This window comes from Fulmarus glacialis, unplaced genomic scaffold (genome assembly GCF_000690835.1).
Source record: "Fulmarus glacialis isolate BGI_N327 unplaced genomic scaffold, ASM69083v1 scaffold23749, whole genome shotgun sequence".
NCBI lineage: Eukaryota > Metazoa > Chordata > Aves > Procellariiformes > Procellariidae > Fulmarus > Fulmarus glacialis.
In genome coordinates this window covers 1-18,806 of record NW_009232927.1, presented here as the reverse complement: position 1 = coordinate 18,806, position 18,806 = coordinate 1, and the positions used below count along the sequence as shown (strand labels likewise).

Genomic DNA, 18,806 nt, shown 5'->3' with positions numbered 1-18,806 from the left:
ATCTCTTAGTCTTCTGAGAGTAGCCAGTATAAGGTGCTTCAAACAAAGGTGTGGAATATCCTGTGATGGATAATTCAGAAATTAAAAGCATGCGGGACAGGATTTTTCAGAAATAGTTGGAGTTGACTTAACATCAAAGCATAAGGCTTAATTAGTGTCTAGGGTCAGGAGATCCCAGTGGATTTTGAAAGTTATTTGTTATACATGAAGCTTTTTGCTCTTAGTATGTTTCTTTTTGATACATGGTTCTCATCTCTGATCAATTTCAAACATAGACACAGGTGTACAGGAGGTGACAAGAAGAAATAAAATTATTTCTTTGAAATATTAGTTACGTATATTCAAAATTCAGTATTAGCATCAGAGTGAGGAGATGTCTCTACCAGCTGTTATGTCTTACTACGCAAAGAGGCCTCTAAGTGTCAGTAGGCTTCTCGGAGTTCGGCACTGTGAATGGATGCTTGCTCGTAGCCAGAGGAGAACATTTACTAACTGTTCAGCATAGCAGGCTTTGCTGAACTATGGAGTCACTCATAGAGAGTTTGAATCGCAAGGTTTTATGTACGTCTCTTATGCCTCTCTGTGCTGTTCCTCGGTTGTGCTCAGCTGTGGGTACGCAGGTAGTTTGGGACACTGCTGATACCATTCCATCAGCTAATACATGTTACTGTAAAGTGTCTTTTGGATAAAACCTTGCACAACAGAGAGGAACATGACTTGAATAAGCCCACCCCCCACAGCGAAGGATTTAGTGTTTGTTTCTGAACAAAGTTTTCCTTGTGACTCTCTGTAAACTTTGGTGTTTCATTCCCAAAGATATCTGTGCCCATTTGACATTTTATGAAAAATAATAATCTGTTAATATCTATTAATAAATTAATAATAGTGGGTTTTTTTTAAATAGGAAATTAAAAACTGCTTCTTGAGCAAGGCAACTTCTCAAGTAACTCTGGGAGGACATACTCCGTAAAACATGTTCTTGTACTCCTGATAAAAAGCTTACTTCAGTTGTCAGTGAAGTCCTTAACTTTTAGGTGCTCTCCATAATTCCCTGCTTACTTATTGCTAATTTTTTCCTATTATTGTAGTCACAATTAAGTCCTCTTCTATCAGTTTGCTTGTTAGCACTTTCTCTTTATGTCCTGTCAGTTCCTTGAAAGAGTCAGTCTTTCAACCCTTCATCACTGAAGGCAATTTCATCTAATTGCATATTTGAAGGACAACAAATCAAATCATTATTAATGTCTTGTTTTGGGAGAGGGTATTTTGGCTAAGCCATTGTTTGGAGTATTTTATGAGGAGCAGGCTTGTGGGGACAGGGATGGAGATGAGGTTTTATTACCTTTTCTCTTTAATTAAGGCTGATGCCAGGCTGCAGCTCTGCTTTTTCTTTAGCTCTATGAATCTGAGCTGCTTTTCTGTCGGCTTCAACAGTAATACATAGCACATCCCCCAAGCAAGCAGATAGATTCTTGCAAGGACAGTGGCTGCTATCAGCCTCAGAAGAGGCATTGATCCCAAATCTTTTACTTCCTGGGGAAATGCTATAGACACTTCCTTTTCTGCCTTGAGCTACGCATCAAAATACATTAAAAAAATTGAGTCAGTTACAACTATTTTTATGAACGGCCTAGTTTTGTTGGCTGTTTCAGAGTCTTGCTGAGAACGTACCTCAGTTTGACTTGACTTCCATTTGGGACCACATTGTCTGGTTTCTTTTTGTTGAAGCAGCTCACTAAATTGCCCAGGATTTAAAGCAGTCTCTCTCTGGAGCTGTAGGCGTGTACCCATGGGATGCTGGTGCTTCCAAGAAGGTGGCTATTGAACAGGGTTTTAAAAATTTTTCTTTTGTTTTAAAATCATAGCTTTAGACTTAGATGCTTAAATCTGCCTGCAGTATTTTGACAAAGTTTGCTTCTCATTAATCTGACCATTGGTGTTAAGCTGGCCTAAACCTGCTTGAAAATATAAGTGCTTAGTAGGGTTTTACCTTGAATTAACACACCCTTTTCCTTTTCCACTCCCCACAACCTTCTGCTGAAGACAAGACTACGTAAAGGCAAAGTTTAATCTCTAAGCCATGTTTGGGGTTAATTGCTTGCATGCAAGAGCTATGTTCACATAGTGCTGTGTTGAGAGAAGACGATATTTAATGACTAAACCCATCCATCTCTCTCCCAGACACATGGCTGTTCTTTCTCATGCTGTCTGTGCAGACAGGAGCATACAGGAAGAAGTGAGATGAAGGTTACTGGACCATAACTGGCGATGCAACCAGGGAGAAATTCTGCCATTTGGCCACCAGGTGGTACTAGGGCTGCATTTGGGGAATTAAACCTCCTTCAGTTCTGATCTTAGCTTTAAAATAAAGTACAATAAACCCCCTGCCCACCCCCCAGCAGAGTCTGGATAAATGCAGCCACCAACACTGCCTTTGGAGGTTAGCTGCATCAGCAGACCTGACCGGTCAGGCAGTGTATCACCTAGCTAATAAGCCCTTACTTTAACAGTCAAGAACAATACTTCGAGCATGTTCATCTCCCCTCATGCCAGCTCTTCACTACTGCCTTCTCATAATGCTCTGCTTTAATCTGAGGTTGCAGTTTCAGAATCAGCAACTAGTAGCACTGTTAACTTTTTTTTTTTAAAATAAACAGAACCAAGTTGCATGAATAGCCCTGTTTCTGTAAATTTCTGTTCCAATACTTTGCCCAGGCTACATCACCTTTATTCCTGTGCAGACCCCTACTATCCTTTTATCGCTAGCTGGGCGAAAGTCCACATGTGCACTAACTGTCCAGCCACCAGAACAAACAGAAGCGATAAGGGAAGGGCTATGCTGTAAACTCAAGCCGATAAGAATGCTAATTTAGATTTCTCTTTACTAGATAGTTTCCAACAGTCAAATTTGTAGAGAGCCTTGCTGCTATTATCAACTTTGGCTGAAAAGTTCTATACTCAGTGAGTAGCTAGGGTAGAAGCAGGACAGACAGAACCGCATGTACTTCTTATCCTCTTTTAAGATAAGGGCTGGACACTTTTTGAATAGAAATAAAGATATCCTATATACACTAACCGAAGGATGCAAAGCTTTCAAAAAACAAAAAGTAATGTGTGCCAGAGCTCCCAGACTTAAATAATGCTACAACATTTAGGGCAAAAAAAATTCTCTAAAGCTTTTGAACCTTTATAAATTTTGAAGTGAAGAAGTGATAACTGACTTGTTGCACAGCTGAAATTATTCCTCTGTGTTTGTACAACACGGATTTTCAGGAAAAAAAATAAGGTTTTCATCCTAGGAACCTGAGAACCAAATGTTTTACTGAATATAGGATTCAGCTACACCCTTTCCTCTTAAACCTACCATCTGTGAGAAGAGCCAACTGCCTTACTTTTGGCATATGTTCCCATAGACATTCTTCTTTTCTATGTCCCTGCCATAAACCCCTCTTCCTCCTAAAGAAGGAACATTCCACGTGGACAACATGAAGGTTTTATGCTGTACTTGGTCACACATGTGGACATACACACTATGGGGTCCCATGAACTGCCACATTAAAAACAGACTACAGTATTTCTAGATGTCTCATTAACATATTAGTGTCTTTAAATAAAGTGAATAGTTGTCTTTATTTTGTACTACCAAGAGAACTGACCCTTTTGGTAACTGGAAGATGGCAGGCTGCGTCAAACGATGTCCAACATTTAAGACTTAGTCAGCTAGTGTAAGGATACTGGGCTGTACCAGGATAACCAGGAAGAGTTTTCCTTCTGGGCAGAAAGAAAACAATTTTTAAAAAATTTCTTGCTTGTTATGGAAAAATTTCAAGCGTGGAAGAAAAAAGGAATTCTATAAAGCTAAGGCTTCTATAGCAGCACTCTCATGCAGTCAGTATTATTCTACACTGGAAAATGTAGCTTTTCCTCATGCAAATTAACTTTTTTTTGTTTTGTTTTTGGTTTTGTGTTTTTTTTTTTTTTTAATAAAGTTGGAAGTGATGGCTTTATGATACTGTTCCCATTTGCATGATTCCTGGAAGGATTACTCTAAACCTTATTACCCTAGTAGCCTGTTGAAGAGGAAGCTATCCTTCTTCCAAACTTACGTTAACCAACATAATAGAGGAGAGAGTTGCAGTTCTGAAGTAATTCTAAAGCTTACAAAAAAACCCAAAAAAGCAAAAAAAAAAAAAAAAAAAAAAAAAAAACCACACCACACAACCCCCCCCGCCAAACCAAAAAACACTACACACAACCCCTTCCCTTCCCCCACTTTGCTATAAAAAGATCAGCACAGAGAAAGTATTCTGAGATATTTTCTGTATTTGAACTGATGTAACTAAAGGCCTTTATCTTTTTGCTAAATTTTTAAAGCAGTTCAATATGAGGAAGCTGTGTGAAAATTGCTTTTCTTTTTCATGACATCAAAATTATTTTTATTTCCTCTATGAGTACTTTCTCAACTGAAACGAAATGGAGAAACATACAAATATCTAGAGCAGTGGTAGGTCTGAACACTGACATAAACCAGGTATGCTTGACTCTAAAGAGGGACAACTTGCTCTGAAAGTGCATTACAAAAATAGCATATTCACACTCTCACCAGTGCTTAAAATTAAGATACCTGGATACTCTGGAAGAAGGTTACAAACTAGTATTTTTGCCATGTAGACTTGTTCCTAGCAAATCAAGAGTTACTGAGTCCGAGTTGCTTACTGAGTTCTTTCCATGCAAGAAGCGTGAGCTGTACAAATGACATAGGTAATGGATTGTTTGGCATTATAATTTATTTGTATACAATCATCATGTACTCTGCCTCTGGGTACAGCAAGTTGAGTGCTGCATGTTCTCTCAGACACAACAGTCCTATAATATTATGGGACTATTTGAACTGATGAAAGTGTGACTGAAGAAAAGAGAAATACAACGACCTAGCAAACAGATTTTGAAAAAAAAAGTATCAGTCACAGCAGTTAACTGCAACAAATACTTGGATGGAGGTGGTAGCAGTCTGATTAGTCTCTAGCAGATGGCTGGCTCTTCTACTGCGTGAGCACCTTCAACAACAGCTTTCACACACTTGGCCATTGTCTGGGATGCTCTACTGATTGAATCTGAAAAAAAAAAAAAATCCAAACACATGTCAGTGTATTATAACTTCATTTTCAAAATTATACACAGACACAATATAAAAGAGGATAAAGAAAATTGCTTAGTTGAAAATATAGTCCAATAGTCTTGCTTTATGCAAATTCCAAATCATTTTGCTGGAAAATTTTGTTTCTTCAAAAGATTCAAATCCTACATATCTTAGTGGAAAGCTTACAATGCCTCATAAGAATCTAAAGTAAAGTAAAGCTAAGTAAAATGTATTGCTGATTTCAGAACGGAAAGGCCATACTATACATACCTGTCATATAAAAGTCTTTTATGGTGAGCTGAGGTGGAACAAGAGGATCAGCAAGAAGCTGTTGCTTCACCAACTGTGGCAGGAAAGGAAGAAAAACAAAGTCAGCAGTATGGTAGGAACTTGTTACCAAAGCATTTGTTTAGTGAATTCTGCATTCAGTGCAGGTCGAAGAATGCTTGTAGCACTACACATGAAGAAGGCCCATTGCTTTAAAAAGCATCAAACTATGTAACAGCACTAAATCATGCCTAGATGCTTCAGTTTTTGTTACCTTTGACAATTCATTTGCCTGGTTGAAGTAGTTAGCCTCTTCCACATCATCGTATCGAACCAGATTAGGAGATACTTCTTCTAAACGCTTCCGTATTTGATCAAGGTTCTCATAAGGCAAGGTCATACCAGCCATCTAAGAGATTCACAGAAAGAAATGCCATCAAGTCTAGGGATTTAATACATAGTGGTTTAGAGCACCAATCCATTAACATACCTAAAGTAAAATCAGGAAAAATCTACACTCCTGAAAACACAGGCAGTTATAATGTACAAACTGAAGCAAAGTCACAGTATTGTGTTGGACTGCCGATGCCTACAGACTTCCCCATGTTAAAAAACCAGGCTGTCCTGTTTGCTATACAAAGGAAAAAAAGAAAAGACAAGAAGTACTTTTCTCCTTCCATACAGATGTCACTTGTACTTTCCCTAGCTTACCACCAAATGTGATAAAAGTTGATACAATTATCAATGCATCTTGTTCCAAGTGACTAGTAAGCACATATTTGACCATATCTAATGATACGAGATCCTGTCCTCAGAGTTCATGCTGTTTTCTTTCTAAAAAGAAACTGCATCCTCCCACCCGTTTCCTCTAAAGCACTTCATGAAGACCAACGGAATTTGCAGACAAAGCTTCACCCGATATGTATTCCAACAGCACACAGCAGCTACAATATTAGTGCTATCCTCAAAAGGGAAACAATATGATTTAACTCACAGAATCAACAAAGGATTCAATACAAAACATTACTGCTCAAGACTACAGTCATGTATTTCCCTGAAAATGTACTTCTTTTTTGGAAACACTTTTCAATATAAAAGGAACTTAACCTCTCAGTATACTTTTATTAGAAACAATCTGTAACAGCAACAGTACCTCAGAGACAGCTCTGATAATTCTCCAGTCTTCCCTTGCCATCCCAGGCGGTGTTACTGCTACTCTTGTCTGCTGGGCCCTACCCTCAGTATTCACGTATGTGGCCGCCTTCTCTGTATATGCTGCTCCTGGGAGAATAACATCAGCCATGGGAGCTCCCACATCCCCGTGATGTCCTAAATATATGGAGAGAGGAAACAATATACAACCATATAAGACATAAGTAAGTCCAAATAAAAAGAAGTGCTTTACTAACACAATACAGAATTTCTGTGTTCTCAGAAAAAAGGAGTTTCTAAGGTTCGCTTATCCAGTAATACAAAGCCTATCAGGCTGACTGCTCTGAGGTCTTACTTGCCTAATACTTTGGGGAGAATGAACAGACTACAAGCAGTAGTAAATGGTAGTTCAGTCTCTACAGTCACGCAGCTTTAGAGGGCTCCTGGAACAAGGATGCTTAATGAATTAAGGTAAGACCATGTTTTGGTATGATAGAACAGCTGGGAACCGATGCCATTTTGTCTGCCGGGTTTGAAGCTGTTCTCCAGAAGACCTAACTGGTTTATATTCCCTTATTACTCATCAACAGTTTCTCATTTTTACTTAAGAAATAGGTAACCAATATCTCAGTTATGTGTTGGAAGTTCCACTTCTGGGCAGAAAATAAAGGCTACAATTTATCAAAGGGTCAGATATGCTTGTAAGAATATGCCACTGTTTAGGCTTTCTCTCCAGCTATTAGATAGCAAAATTTCTTAATTTACATCTACTAGTTACCTTGGTAGATGATAAAACAATCCTTTGGCAAATCCTGACGTGTTATACAACCCGAATCTGCTCCCAAGAGATACAATGCTTTGGGAGGATTTTTCCTAATTGCCTCCACTCCTGGTTTGAAACCCAGATCCAAAGCAGCTACCTGGCTTGCAACCCTGTAGGAACAAACACTTTATGACTCTTAAGTTGTTTCAGAATTCTCCCTCTGCCATCAGAACAGACCTAACTTCTTTTCTTGACTAAATATTTCAAAGGGACATAAGAGGTCTCTAACAGTAACAGGACAAAAATGAAGCATAAAGGCAGCTGAAAATTTTGACAGACTATTTGATAGAATATCAGTTGGTTTTGCATTTTGACAAACTGAAGCCATTTGACGTTTTCACAGGGAATCTCACCTATTTAAGATGGGATAGCAAAATAAAGGCAGACATTCCAGGTCAGGGCCTAGTGGCAGGCAGCTCACTTGTCATCTGGAACATTAAGGTTCACATTTCAGCTATGAATTGAGCTCAACAGGCCTTTAATTTAGGGCACTCACGTGGAAGATGGAAGACCAGCTACTGGACCATCAGCTACTCTGAAGCATCTAAGACTTAAGACCACTATTTCATCACTATTCATTTATTCACAGATAAAAATACTTTTAAAAGAATTAAATAATCATTCTTGTTTTCTGGCAGCGTTTTTCTTTTCCAAAGAAACAGTTTTGAATAATCCTGCATAATCAGGTGCCAGACTTACAATTATATTTAAAAGAAAAGAGATTCTCTCTGTAGAGTACAGATCTTTCGATGTTACTCATGTTTGTCTGACATAGTCAGACATACAGGTTCCAGTAAGTTAAGCTGGTTTTTACACTTAAGGTAGAGAGGATGGTGCACCAAAAGCATGAAAGTCAATAATATGAAAGACTGCCAAACTACATGTAAAAAGGTATCATGAGTGTTCTTTAACTCACCGGTGTTTTGGTATTAAATGTTTCAGTTTCAACAGCAGGATTTTATATTCAAGTTCCCTTCAGAGGACCAAGCCCTGCTCTTGCTATACTAGTTTTACATCAATGAAGCTGCTTTTGGCAGAAGGACTTTGTTGAGTCTCTGAATCTGAGCGCCACTACATTTGCTGAAATAATTTTTCCTTTACAGAGGTTGTCAATTTGACAGACAGAGTTTTAGGAAGAGAGTGGGGAAGGACTGTCCCAAGAGAAGGTTGCCTATTAAAAGGAATAATATCCCAATAAACTGACTAAGATCGAGAGCCATAAAAAGAAACTGCACAGTAAAAGGAATATTATAAGAAACCATATTATTTAAATACCCTTGCCATTTTGTTTGTTTTTCTTCCTCTAGATAAAAAGCAATCATTTAGCAAGTGACACTGGTCTGCTGTGCTTTCTACTGAGCACTTAAGCTCTCTTGTATTCTATACCTCTAAATTTAAACTTTAAATTCTACATTTAAACATAATAGATTATTAAAATCTCATGGAGAGCCTGAAAAGTTTGCCAGGTCAAGGAAGCCATTTTTATGAAAAAGTTTCTGCTAGTTTGTACTTCTATTTTTTATATTCTCTACAGGTTCTAACCTGATAAGCCGCTTGTGTGTACACAAAGAAATCTGCACACATACATTGTGGTAATTTGTGTAGGCCCAGCGTGAATGAAAGTGGCTCCCAAAAAAGCTTTAAAGCAAACCTGTGGAGGATGTTCATGACTTTCCAATCAGAACCAACACCACTCTTAGTCCTGGCGTTTTGTGCAATGGTGGAAACGGCAGCATGGATAGCTGCTCCGTCACTGCGCTGCAGTGCTGCACTACCTACCACCACCATTGGCTTTTTGGCCTGGTCGAGGACCTGTGCAAGTAAAGAATCAAGAAATTCATTCCAAGGCTCTGAAGACAATTCTTGGTGCAGATAATGTAATAAATCCCATAATTTCTACATAAGTCTTCCATGCAAAGCTACGGTTCTGAAATGGTCATTGTTTCATTTAGAGATAAAGCCAAGAGAAACTGCTATAAGCAGTATGCTACCCCATCAACACAGAATTATACTCTTCATAACCAGACACTTAAGTGGAAACAGCAGCAGCTGAAACAGCCTGTTTTTTATCAAGAAATATTCCAGGAGTTTCCTGCACTGCAAAGTTTTACACACCTGAATATATTAAACAGTTCACACATACTTGGTGCACACTAATCATTACCTCATCTCTGCATTTGATTAAAAGCAAATAACCCCATATACAACATGGTGCATCTCTTCAAATCTATCTCTGTGGGGAATTCAGATTATTATTCAATACATCTGAAATTCAACAGTCCCACTCTTAAGTTGTGTGTACCTTGGAGAATGCATGTTTTCCAGAAGCAATGTCCTGGAGTATCTGTGGGGATTCTCCTAGATGATCATATGTGTAGGTCAAATTCACCGGAGAGCCAACAAGGGACACTTGCAAGTCATTGTGAAGCCAGCTGAAAACACAGCAAACGTTTTATAAAAATCAAAGAAATACAGAGTTTTACTCAACCAAAGCCACTGATTATAATTTTAGCAATAACTTGAAATAGGATGCAAATTCTTTCGAAGGAATTTAAACGGTATTCATTGTTTTGGTAACATGCAGTTTAGCATTATTCTGACTGTTAAGCAAGCTTTAGGTTTTTTTTTTAGAAGGACTATTTCTCTTCGTACATTCTGGAACTAGTGCAACAACACACCTCACATGAGAAGTTCGTAACTCAATTCCCTCCTCCCTTCAAGCTTTTGCCAATTCAGTGGAAAAAAAGGTTGCACAAAATGAGGTGCTACAACTTTAAACCACCTTTTCCAGTGTTAGGCAAAACCAAACAAAACAAAAACCCCCACACCTACAGCTACTATTAAGTTTCTTTAGCTTGACTTAACTCTTAGTTAGTTCAGAATTAAAGTCATTTGTAGGAGGAAAGAATTCTGAATTTGACTGTGCTCACGGTTTTAGAAATCCACTTATTTCTTAGATAAACAGAGAAAAATTTAGCTGGTTAGAAATTTTTCCTTTTTTGCAGCTTCTCATAGCATAGACTTATAAAAATACATGAATCGTTCATAAATTTCATTGCATTTTTTCCTTTCAAGATTTTAAGGCCACTATTGTTTAAAATTGTGTATTTTAGAAGATCCCAGCATTAGGAAGGACAGGGCTTTTATAAACCTCATTTGTCTCCTGCTGACATATCTTGTTAAAGTTGAATTAGCTATGTTCAAAAGTTTGGGAAAGCCACATTACTTGCCAAAGAAAATGTTAAACTTGAATGACTGCTTCTAAAATCAGCGAGTCTGATTTGTTCCAACAATATAAAAAGCAGCAAACTGATGCTGAAAATAATTCTTTAAGGAATATGCTTTAACAAACTTCTGTAAGAAAATCTGAGGTGTCTGTGTAATGTAACAAAGGAATAAATGTCTGAGTATATGAACTTACATAAAATGTCAAAGTGAGAACAAAACATAGCTATACACTACAGGGAGAAGAGACACCCTTTTTCTACAAATATATCACCATTCCCTTTACTAAAAGGTGAACTAAATCCAGTGAGTCCGTCTGGATGAACGCTCTCAACTTACTGCCTGCGGCCCCACCTGAGCGTTGTATCAAATCCAGATGGATTTGCATGCTTATTCACCACCAAGGAATACAAACCTCTTTCGAATTCTAGCATTAAAAAGCGGTGCCTCAAAGCGTGGATTGGTGCCAACCAGAAGCAGGACATCTGCCTCCTCCACTCCGGCAATCTTGGTATTAAGCAGGTAGTTAGAGCGTAAATCTGTGCTATAACAAAAAGATGTAAGAAGAAAGAGAATTCAGTAAAGGGAAGGAATGAAGATATGGTAAAGATTCTAGACGTTCAAAATATTTTTTCATCTCAGGAAGAGAAAGGGAAAGAAGAGATTTCTCAATCCGAATTACTAACCCAAATAAAAAGTAAGAGCTTCTCTCTTTCATGAGTATCAGAGACAGCAAAACATTAGAGGAATTACAATGTGGGTATTTCCTACATTTACAGTTAACTGTCAGCCTTCACAAACTTCATCTGCTATTACACAGTTTACAAGATCATAATTGTACTATAGTTTTCACAACACAAATAGAAATAGACTAAATTATCCAACTTACAACAGAGTGTAACTGGCTTTCAGTAGCCTACTGTTAAACTGCAGCAGCCTCAACATACAGTGAAGCGTGCAACCCTTGGTATAGTAGAGACTATGTATCAACTCACAGTCCATAAATACTGTCTATAAATGAATATTGTAAATTCAAACAAAACCTGCTAATGCATCAGCAATTGCTCTCCTTCGTCATTTCAGAATCTTACCATGAGATGATTTGCAGTTTGGAAAGTTTAACATACTAATTACAGACAAACTTTGCCTGAACTCTTACCCAGCTCCGGCAGTAGGGAAGACCTCTTCAGTGCAGAGCGTATCACAATTCACTCTATTCAATAAGTCTTTCAGAGCTATTAGTGCTTCTGCATCCACCAGTCCTCCTACAATTGCTGCTACTTCCTTACCTTTGACAGCCTGTAGCTGGAGAGAAAGTATAAACATAAGCAAAAGAAACCATTTAAATAAATTGCCATTTGGCTGAGGTAAGTGTTTGTTCCATTAGGATCTGCCAAAGCCAGCAGCGCAACCGCTGGCCTGGAGTAGCACAAACTGATCAGCAGTGTCTGACTTCCGCAAGGCAGCAACTCCAGCTCCTTCAGAACTCATGATAAGCAAAGAACAGCTCTCTGTATTCTATGCAGGTCTCTCCCACTTGAGTTATTGCTCAGGTGTGGCTAATTCTCATTTGGTGTGGTGAGGAGAGGAAGATTGGTGAATGCTTTTATTTTAATGAAGCTACAGTGCAGAGAGAATACAAACTTCCATAACACAAGCTCAGGTAGTAAACTCAACTCAAAGGTATTATCTGAGAGGCGATAGCTTTCATAACAAACCCTGCTACTGAACCATGGGCAAAAACATCTTGGAGGAACGTTCAATTACAGTTATTCAATTCTACTTCATCCCACATAAAATTTTTAATCAAAATCCAGAGCAGTCATGCAGCACTTCATTTGAGCAGGAGAATCAATCACCACATAGAGAAAGCACCGAGGCAAGCACAATTCAGATATAAGTAATACAGAATTAATGGCTTTGACGGCAAAAGTGGTGATAGCACAGTTTAAATAAATTTAAAGAAGTCTTCAGATAGATCAGAGTAATTCAGGAAAGTTGCTTCCTCCTAGATTTCTGAAGGAAGGTTAGTTTCCTATTTAAATAAAAGTAATTTCTCTCCCAATGCCCCAAATGAAATCATGGCAAGACAAAGTTCTTCAGATGGTCTAATCCATGAAACAGGAAATAATATTTCAAAAGAAGAAATTTAAGTGGAAATACAATGGATTAGAAGTCAAACGCTCCCCTCTAACCTTAAAGAAAAAAGCTCTTTTCTATGTAACTTTTCATATTAATCATTGTAGTATGTCCAGCTTTAGAAATTAATTTTACGCTACATATATTGAAAATTGTTCTTACCACACCAGCAACACGAGTTAATACATCCTCCCATGAGGCATAAACAAATAGTCCTTTCTCATTTTTGATCATTGGCTGAGTGAGTCTCTGACGCTTCAGACCATCATAAGCAAACCTAAGTGAACACCACTATTATTAAAGAGCAAATACAAAGATAATTGTGTATACTAAATATTTCCTAAGACTGAGTTTTCTTACAGCTTGCGATCATTAGAAAAAAGAAACACAAGAAATATTTCCGCTGAAAGTTTAACTTTTCCTTCTCAAAAACAAGCAAAAAAATCTGATACAAATAAAAAAGTTACTGTCAAAAAAAAAAAAGCTACAAAAATGAAAACATTAGAAAACTCAGTAACTTCAATTATAGTATTAAAAACATGTTTTACCAATTATTTTTCACTATAGCTTTACAATATTAACAGTGGAATCCAGAAGTCAGTGCTACTGTCCACATTTCTGGTTCTGCAAAGTGTGCCTTTAACGTGTGCATAAACATGCACATGGGAACAAACACCTCCCACGCACCTTGTTTTGTCAGATATCCATTCCTCATTGATATCTTCATGCAGCCTTGGCAAAATTCTCATCACTTCTCCAGTTCTTGTGCTCACTACGATGTTGCTTCCAACTGCATCAAGAACATCAATTGACTCTACCTTCCTGTTTAGAACAAATAAACCATTTGCAGTTTGCTACATACAAGCAGCAACAGACTGTGTAACAAACAAAACAACAACAAAAATAACGTGCTGTAGGTTTAGCTTTAGATATACATATAAGAGCTTATTTTCACAAGATATTTTAAATAATATCCTCAACAATTACTGAGTTAATGAATTTGAATTTTCCTTTATACACATTTTTTTTGCTGAGCAATCAGCACAACCTACAGGTCCAAAACATTTCAGAGTCAAAATAAGGGAAGAATAGTCTACAAACTATAACATTCTTCCTTTTCTTGAACGAGCTGTGAGTAAGTAACAGAATTTGTGTTAAGAGTCAGTCTATGGAAAAGTCTACAACAAAAATGCAGAGAATAAAAATCAGAGAAAACCCTTGGTATCATAGGTGGACATACTCTAAGATAAAGCGTATAACAGAAACAGAGAAAGCTGCATCTTCAGTATGAGTTAAGATACATACCTTGTCTCCCATGGGCGTGCAGTAAAGGCATATGGCTTGGAGGTAAGAGCACCAACTGGGCAGATGTCAATAATATTTCCTGATAACTCAGACATGAACATTTTTTCAACGTAAGTACCAACTTGCATATCGTTTCCTCTTCCGGTTGTTCCCAAGTCATCTACCCCTGCAACCTCACTAGCAAACCTAGTAGATGTAAAAAGAAAGGAAAACAAATCTGGAATGTACAACAGCAACATAGCACATGTTTCAACCCTTACCTCATTTTCTTAAGATAAAACCTTAGCCTTAGTTCATACACCTGAAAGAAGAAAACAATTGTTTAGATGCAATAGTCAGTGCCATCACACGCAGGACTATGCATCTGCAGAATTTCATTCAGATGGGGCTACAAAAACTAAGTGGACTTAAATCAAAAAAACAGAGCAGTTCAGTGCTCATTGAATTTCACAGCCGGAGTCCAAGATTAGTCCTAACCAACAAGTTCTTTCTAGAACTAGGCGGGTACATTGTATTCTTTTCCTTCTGGCTCACGTTAGCTGGTACTGAATCTCAGGACTACAGAACAGCATAAATACAGCTACCAAAGGCTGTCAAGAATAAATAAATCTTGCAACTGTGGCTGAGGAAGTCACTTAATGTTTTAAAATCCATTCTGGCACTAACACCATGGCACCAGTTCTGCCCTGTAGAATTCTGATTTCACGTTCATGTTTTGGCCATCTCTTTCTATTTCCTGCATGACAGCTGTCTCGTAGCTCTGGGAAACCAGCTACCAGTCCCTACTAGAAATAAAATTGTTAAGTACAGTCAGAAAAGAAATAAGAAAAATTGACTGCCTCTCGTGGTGTTTCTTTCACAAGTAATAAACTGATATAAATATGCCTGCTCGGTACTCTCTCCAGTGAAAAATAAAGGACATTACCTGATACATCGAGTGCACTGTATACACCGAGTCATGATTGTTTTGACTAATGGGCCAATGTTCTTGTCCTCCACAGCACGTTTTCCCTCTCTAAATCTACTCCTATCACTGCCAAACATCATCGATTGATCCTAGAACAGACAACAGAAAACAGACGTATCCAGGCTGCTGGAAAGCACAATTTCACCTAAGACAAGAGTATTAATACCTAAGTCTACACAATGTAATTGGATGTTGTACCTGCAGATCACATTCTCCACCCTGATCACAGATAGGACAGTCCAATGGGTGATTTGCCAGCAGGAACTCCATCACACCCTCTCTGTTGGGTTCAGGAATTAAAGTTAATGTCAACTTTACATTGTTTAGCAGATAGTATAACTAATCAGCTTCAGGAGGCTAAAAGAAAGGTACCTTGCTTTCCTGGACTTCTCAGAGTTTGTCAGAATGTTCCAGCCCTTCATAACTGGCATGGCACAGGCAGCAACTGGCTGCAACCATCATAAAAAGCAAGCATGAACACAACATATTTCTTCTCAACATGGCCACAAATGCCAACCTCCCCCTCCCCCCAAATTCCTACATAGGCATCTGTTATTAATTTAACATGTTGTAGAAAAAACAAGGTATCTGCAAGAAAAAAAATAAAAAAAGAAAATCTAACCAATAAAGTCACTAGAAGCCATATTTATTAATAATCTGCTATATAAAAAGGTTAAAAATACATAAATCACAACTAAAGTTGAAAATTTTACCCTTTCGGGTTCGAATTCAAGCAGTTAATAGCAAGAAAAAAGTCAGTTGTAACAGATATAAGGCAAATCAAAGACATTCAGCAGAGATCTGGAAAATCTCTAGAACTGAAGTTCAGAGTTCATAATTTTAGACATTTATTTGGACAAAACCTATACAACAAGTCTTGGAATAAAATTTTTCACAAGATTACTGCAAGATTAACAAAAACTCCTGCTCAGAAAACAAATCCCTCCTACTTTTCAATCGCGTCATGAGATAGACCATCATGACTTCCATCTTTAGTGATAACCCAACATATCCAGAAACACAAAGCTCAAACTATGGAATTCAAGTTGAGGTGAGCTAAAGAGTTTTATATGTGAATATAAATGTATAATCTAAGACTGAACTCCAAAAGAATGCCCCAACTATCTGCATAGATTTCTTAATACTGTTGAAGACAGCCTTCAGTCCTGAAGTCAATTACTATTTTACAACAGACATCAATGGTACATAATGCATTAAAATATAAACTAGTAAGTAACGGCAGTCTCTACTTAGCTAGAACCAACCTGCAGACACTAATCCTACAGCTGAATTTATACAGTATCTGAAGTTTACTATATGTATAATACCAGCTGAAAATGTGCAGCTGAAGCATGAATTACAGAAAATAAAAATATATCCAACTGAAAACACACAGCTATTAAATGCTCACATCCAGGAGCAAGATAATCCATAGGAGCCTGAGAACTGACTTTGATCCATAGGCAATCACTGCAGTCCAGTGGGAAGAAGGGAAAAACCTGCTTTGAGCAGCTGAATGACAACAATTTGTGTGCTAATGACAGTGGAAACAATTATTTACAAGATTTAAACTAGGCCCTAAGCACAGCAGAAAATTGTAATTCCTATGAAACATCTACAATACCTTGGGAGCTTTCTCTATTTCCACAAGACACATCCTACAGTTTCCAGCAACAGAGAGACGATCATGGTAACAAAAACGAGGTATCTGAATTCCAGCCTTTTCACAGGCCTATAAAGAATAATAAACAAAGGAAAATTAAATTTTAATTAGACCTTTCAGTTCCACCTCATAAAACATTATTCAGTTTTTCAAAGAATAACTGTTAGTGCTCAGGAATATAGTGCATTCAACCTTTCATCTTAAGAAGTGACCATAAATGAAAAATAGTGATCAACAGAAACATGTCAGGTTATCAATTACAAATTATCTTTTCCAAAATTTGTAACCGATTGAGGAAATGAAAACTGACCTCTCTTACATTTTTTCTTCCAAAAATAGAGAGAATTCTCTCTAATAGATAGGACACTAGCAATAAGAATAACTTTTTAAAGAAAGCATGCACTATTTAAATAAAAGTGCACAAAAGAGGAAAATTTGAAAAATACAAAGGAAACAACAGTGGGCATAATGACTTCTGATAATTCAGCAACATGGATATTCTTAAAAAGGTACTGGAGCATAGCCAATCTTCAACTTCAGTAGAACCCCAAACTCAGAAACAGTCTTCCATGACATGCCCGAAGAAGAGATAGGAGGACAGAGACGACAGATTTCCAGAGAACAGATGAAGACGGCCTTTCCTGCATAAAATCCCCATGGCTGATGGGATCTATGCTATAGCGCTAGCTATGCCTGCCAGAAAAAACACCACTGAATTAAATAAAAAAGAACTAACAAGATCTAATTTTTCTGATGATTTCTACAAAAAATTATCACACATAAGCAAAACTAAAAAGCTAATAAAAAAATAGTACTTAAGAAAATATTACATTAGACTCCTGCTAGCGGCATTCTAATGCCTAAATAAATTAGTAACTTGTATCCAGAGAATGAGAGATATATTTTGAAATAAACACTATGTACTTTAATGTTCTAACTCACTATACCACATCCCCATTTAACGGCTTCTTAAAATGAAGTTAGACTGGAAAAAGATCTACTTGAAATTTTGGCCTGAAAAGCAACAATGCTGAGTACAGATGGGAGATCCAGGTTCCATGTCTTCCCCACCAAGAATAAAAGTAGCGAAGGATCAGCATTCTGAATCATAAGAAGTAATAACCAAAAGGAGACAATCCCTCATTTACCTGAGACACCACTTTAATAAGATACAAAATTAACAGGTTCTGAAAGACTACCAGGTCACGTAGAGTTCAGAGCTAGAATTTCAACCAGAATTTATCAAAGTCTGTTACTGCATTGCATAAATTTTTGCAGTTGGGATTCAAGCTGCATGCATCTTCTTTCAGACAGTCATGGCAGATGCCAACTCCCCAAAGGATTTCCGCCTTGTGAAATTGTATCACAGTCAGCGAAAACACCCCTAAAGAAATGCAAGAAACAATGCAAAGGGGTTTTTTTGCTATACAGAATAGAAAACGCTGCCAAGAAGCGAGTTGGGGACTCCAAGAAAAATTCTGCATGCCACTCCCCACACCTGAAGTACTGTGGTTCCTGGGTTCACCAACACAGGATGACCATCCACAAACACCTCTATTTGGTTGCTGGCTGCTGTGGCAGTTGTACGTCCTGAGAGACATGGAAAAAGAAAACAAAAACTTTAGTTTCTGCTAGATGCAAACTGTCAGACCCCACGTTTCTTATCTTACAGTTACACAGTACTGATACAATTTCAGTTCTATAGACAGCATGCCATAGAATTCCAGAGCTGCAAAGTACGCGTACATGTCCTTCAATAAGTCAATCACACATACATTAATTTTATCACCATGCACACATGCCCAAACTGGAGACACTTACCACACACTTTGGAGGACTGGGCGACCCCAGCTAGGGTCCTGCGGACAGCAGGTAGTCGAAGCATGGTGCTTTGGTAAGAGAGAAAACAGCACTGAGTTTTTATCAGTTCAAATGTTTGCTGACAGGTTTTAAACAGGCAGAGTAAAAACTTCTACCAGTTGCAAAAAAGTATGTACGTGCCTATATGTGCAGAGGAGTAACCAGTTATTTTCTTAAACTACAAGATATGGCTCTCTTTTTATAACTACCTATACTTCATATACGTGTATGTCACCTTACAGTAAAACCGGTGCAAGTCACGATG

The 18,806-nt window shown here is 37.8% G+C and overlaps 1 protein-coding gene across 2 annotated transcripts; it reads right to left on the bottom strand.

Moving 5' to 3' along the window:
* Positions 1-4,755: 4,755 nt before the first annotated feature.
* Positions 4,756-18,566, bottom strand: NDUFS1 (NADH dehydrogenase (ubiquinone) Fe-S protein 1, 75kDa (NADH-coenzyme Q reductase)). 2 transcript variants are annotated; one of them, XM_009585144.1, is made up of 18 exons: positions 18,503-18,566; positions 18,180-18,271; positions 16,643-16,750; positions 15,391-15,467; positions 15,217-15,298; positions 14,977-15,107; positions 14,052-14,237; positions 13,434-13,568; positions 12,909-13,023; positions 11,767-11,912; positions 11,023-11,151; positions 9,685-9,814; positions 9,034-9,194; positions 7,338-7,492; positions 6,561-6,736; positions 5,682-5,816; positions 5,411-5,483; positions 4,756-5,114 (listed from the first exon to the last, which is right to left on the bottom strand). In XM_009585144.1, exons 1-18 carry the CDS (start codon positions 18,564-18,566, stop codon positions 5,023-5,025), a joined length of 2,187 nt encoding a protein of 728 aa, XP_009583439.1. In that variant the 3' UTR covers positions 4,756-5,022. The 2 variants fall into 2 exon arrangements, with proteins under 2 accessions (XP_009583439.1, XP_009583440.1); XM_009585145.1 differs by lacking the exon at positions 16,643-16,750 and having other exon boundaries at positions 4,767-5,114.
* Positions 18,567-18,806: the final 240 nt, after the last annotated feature.

Coding starts and splice junctions, on each gene's coding strand:
- NDUFS1 (XM_009585144.1), bottom strand. CDS start 18,566: ATGCTTCGACTACCTGCTGTCCGCAGGACCCTAGCTGGGGTCGCCCAG. Junction 9,195..9,684: donor GAAAACATGCATTCTCCAAG/GTACACACAACT, acceptor TTACTTGCACAG/GTCCTCGACCAGGCCAAAAA. Junction 5,484..5,681: donor AGGCAAATGAATTGTCAAAG/GTAACAAAAACT, acceptor TTCCTGCCACAG/TTGGTGAAGCAACAGCTTCT.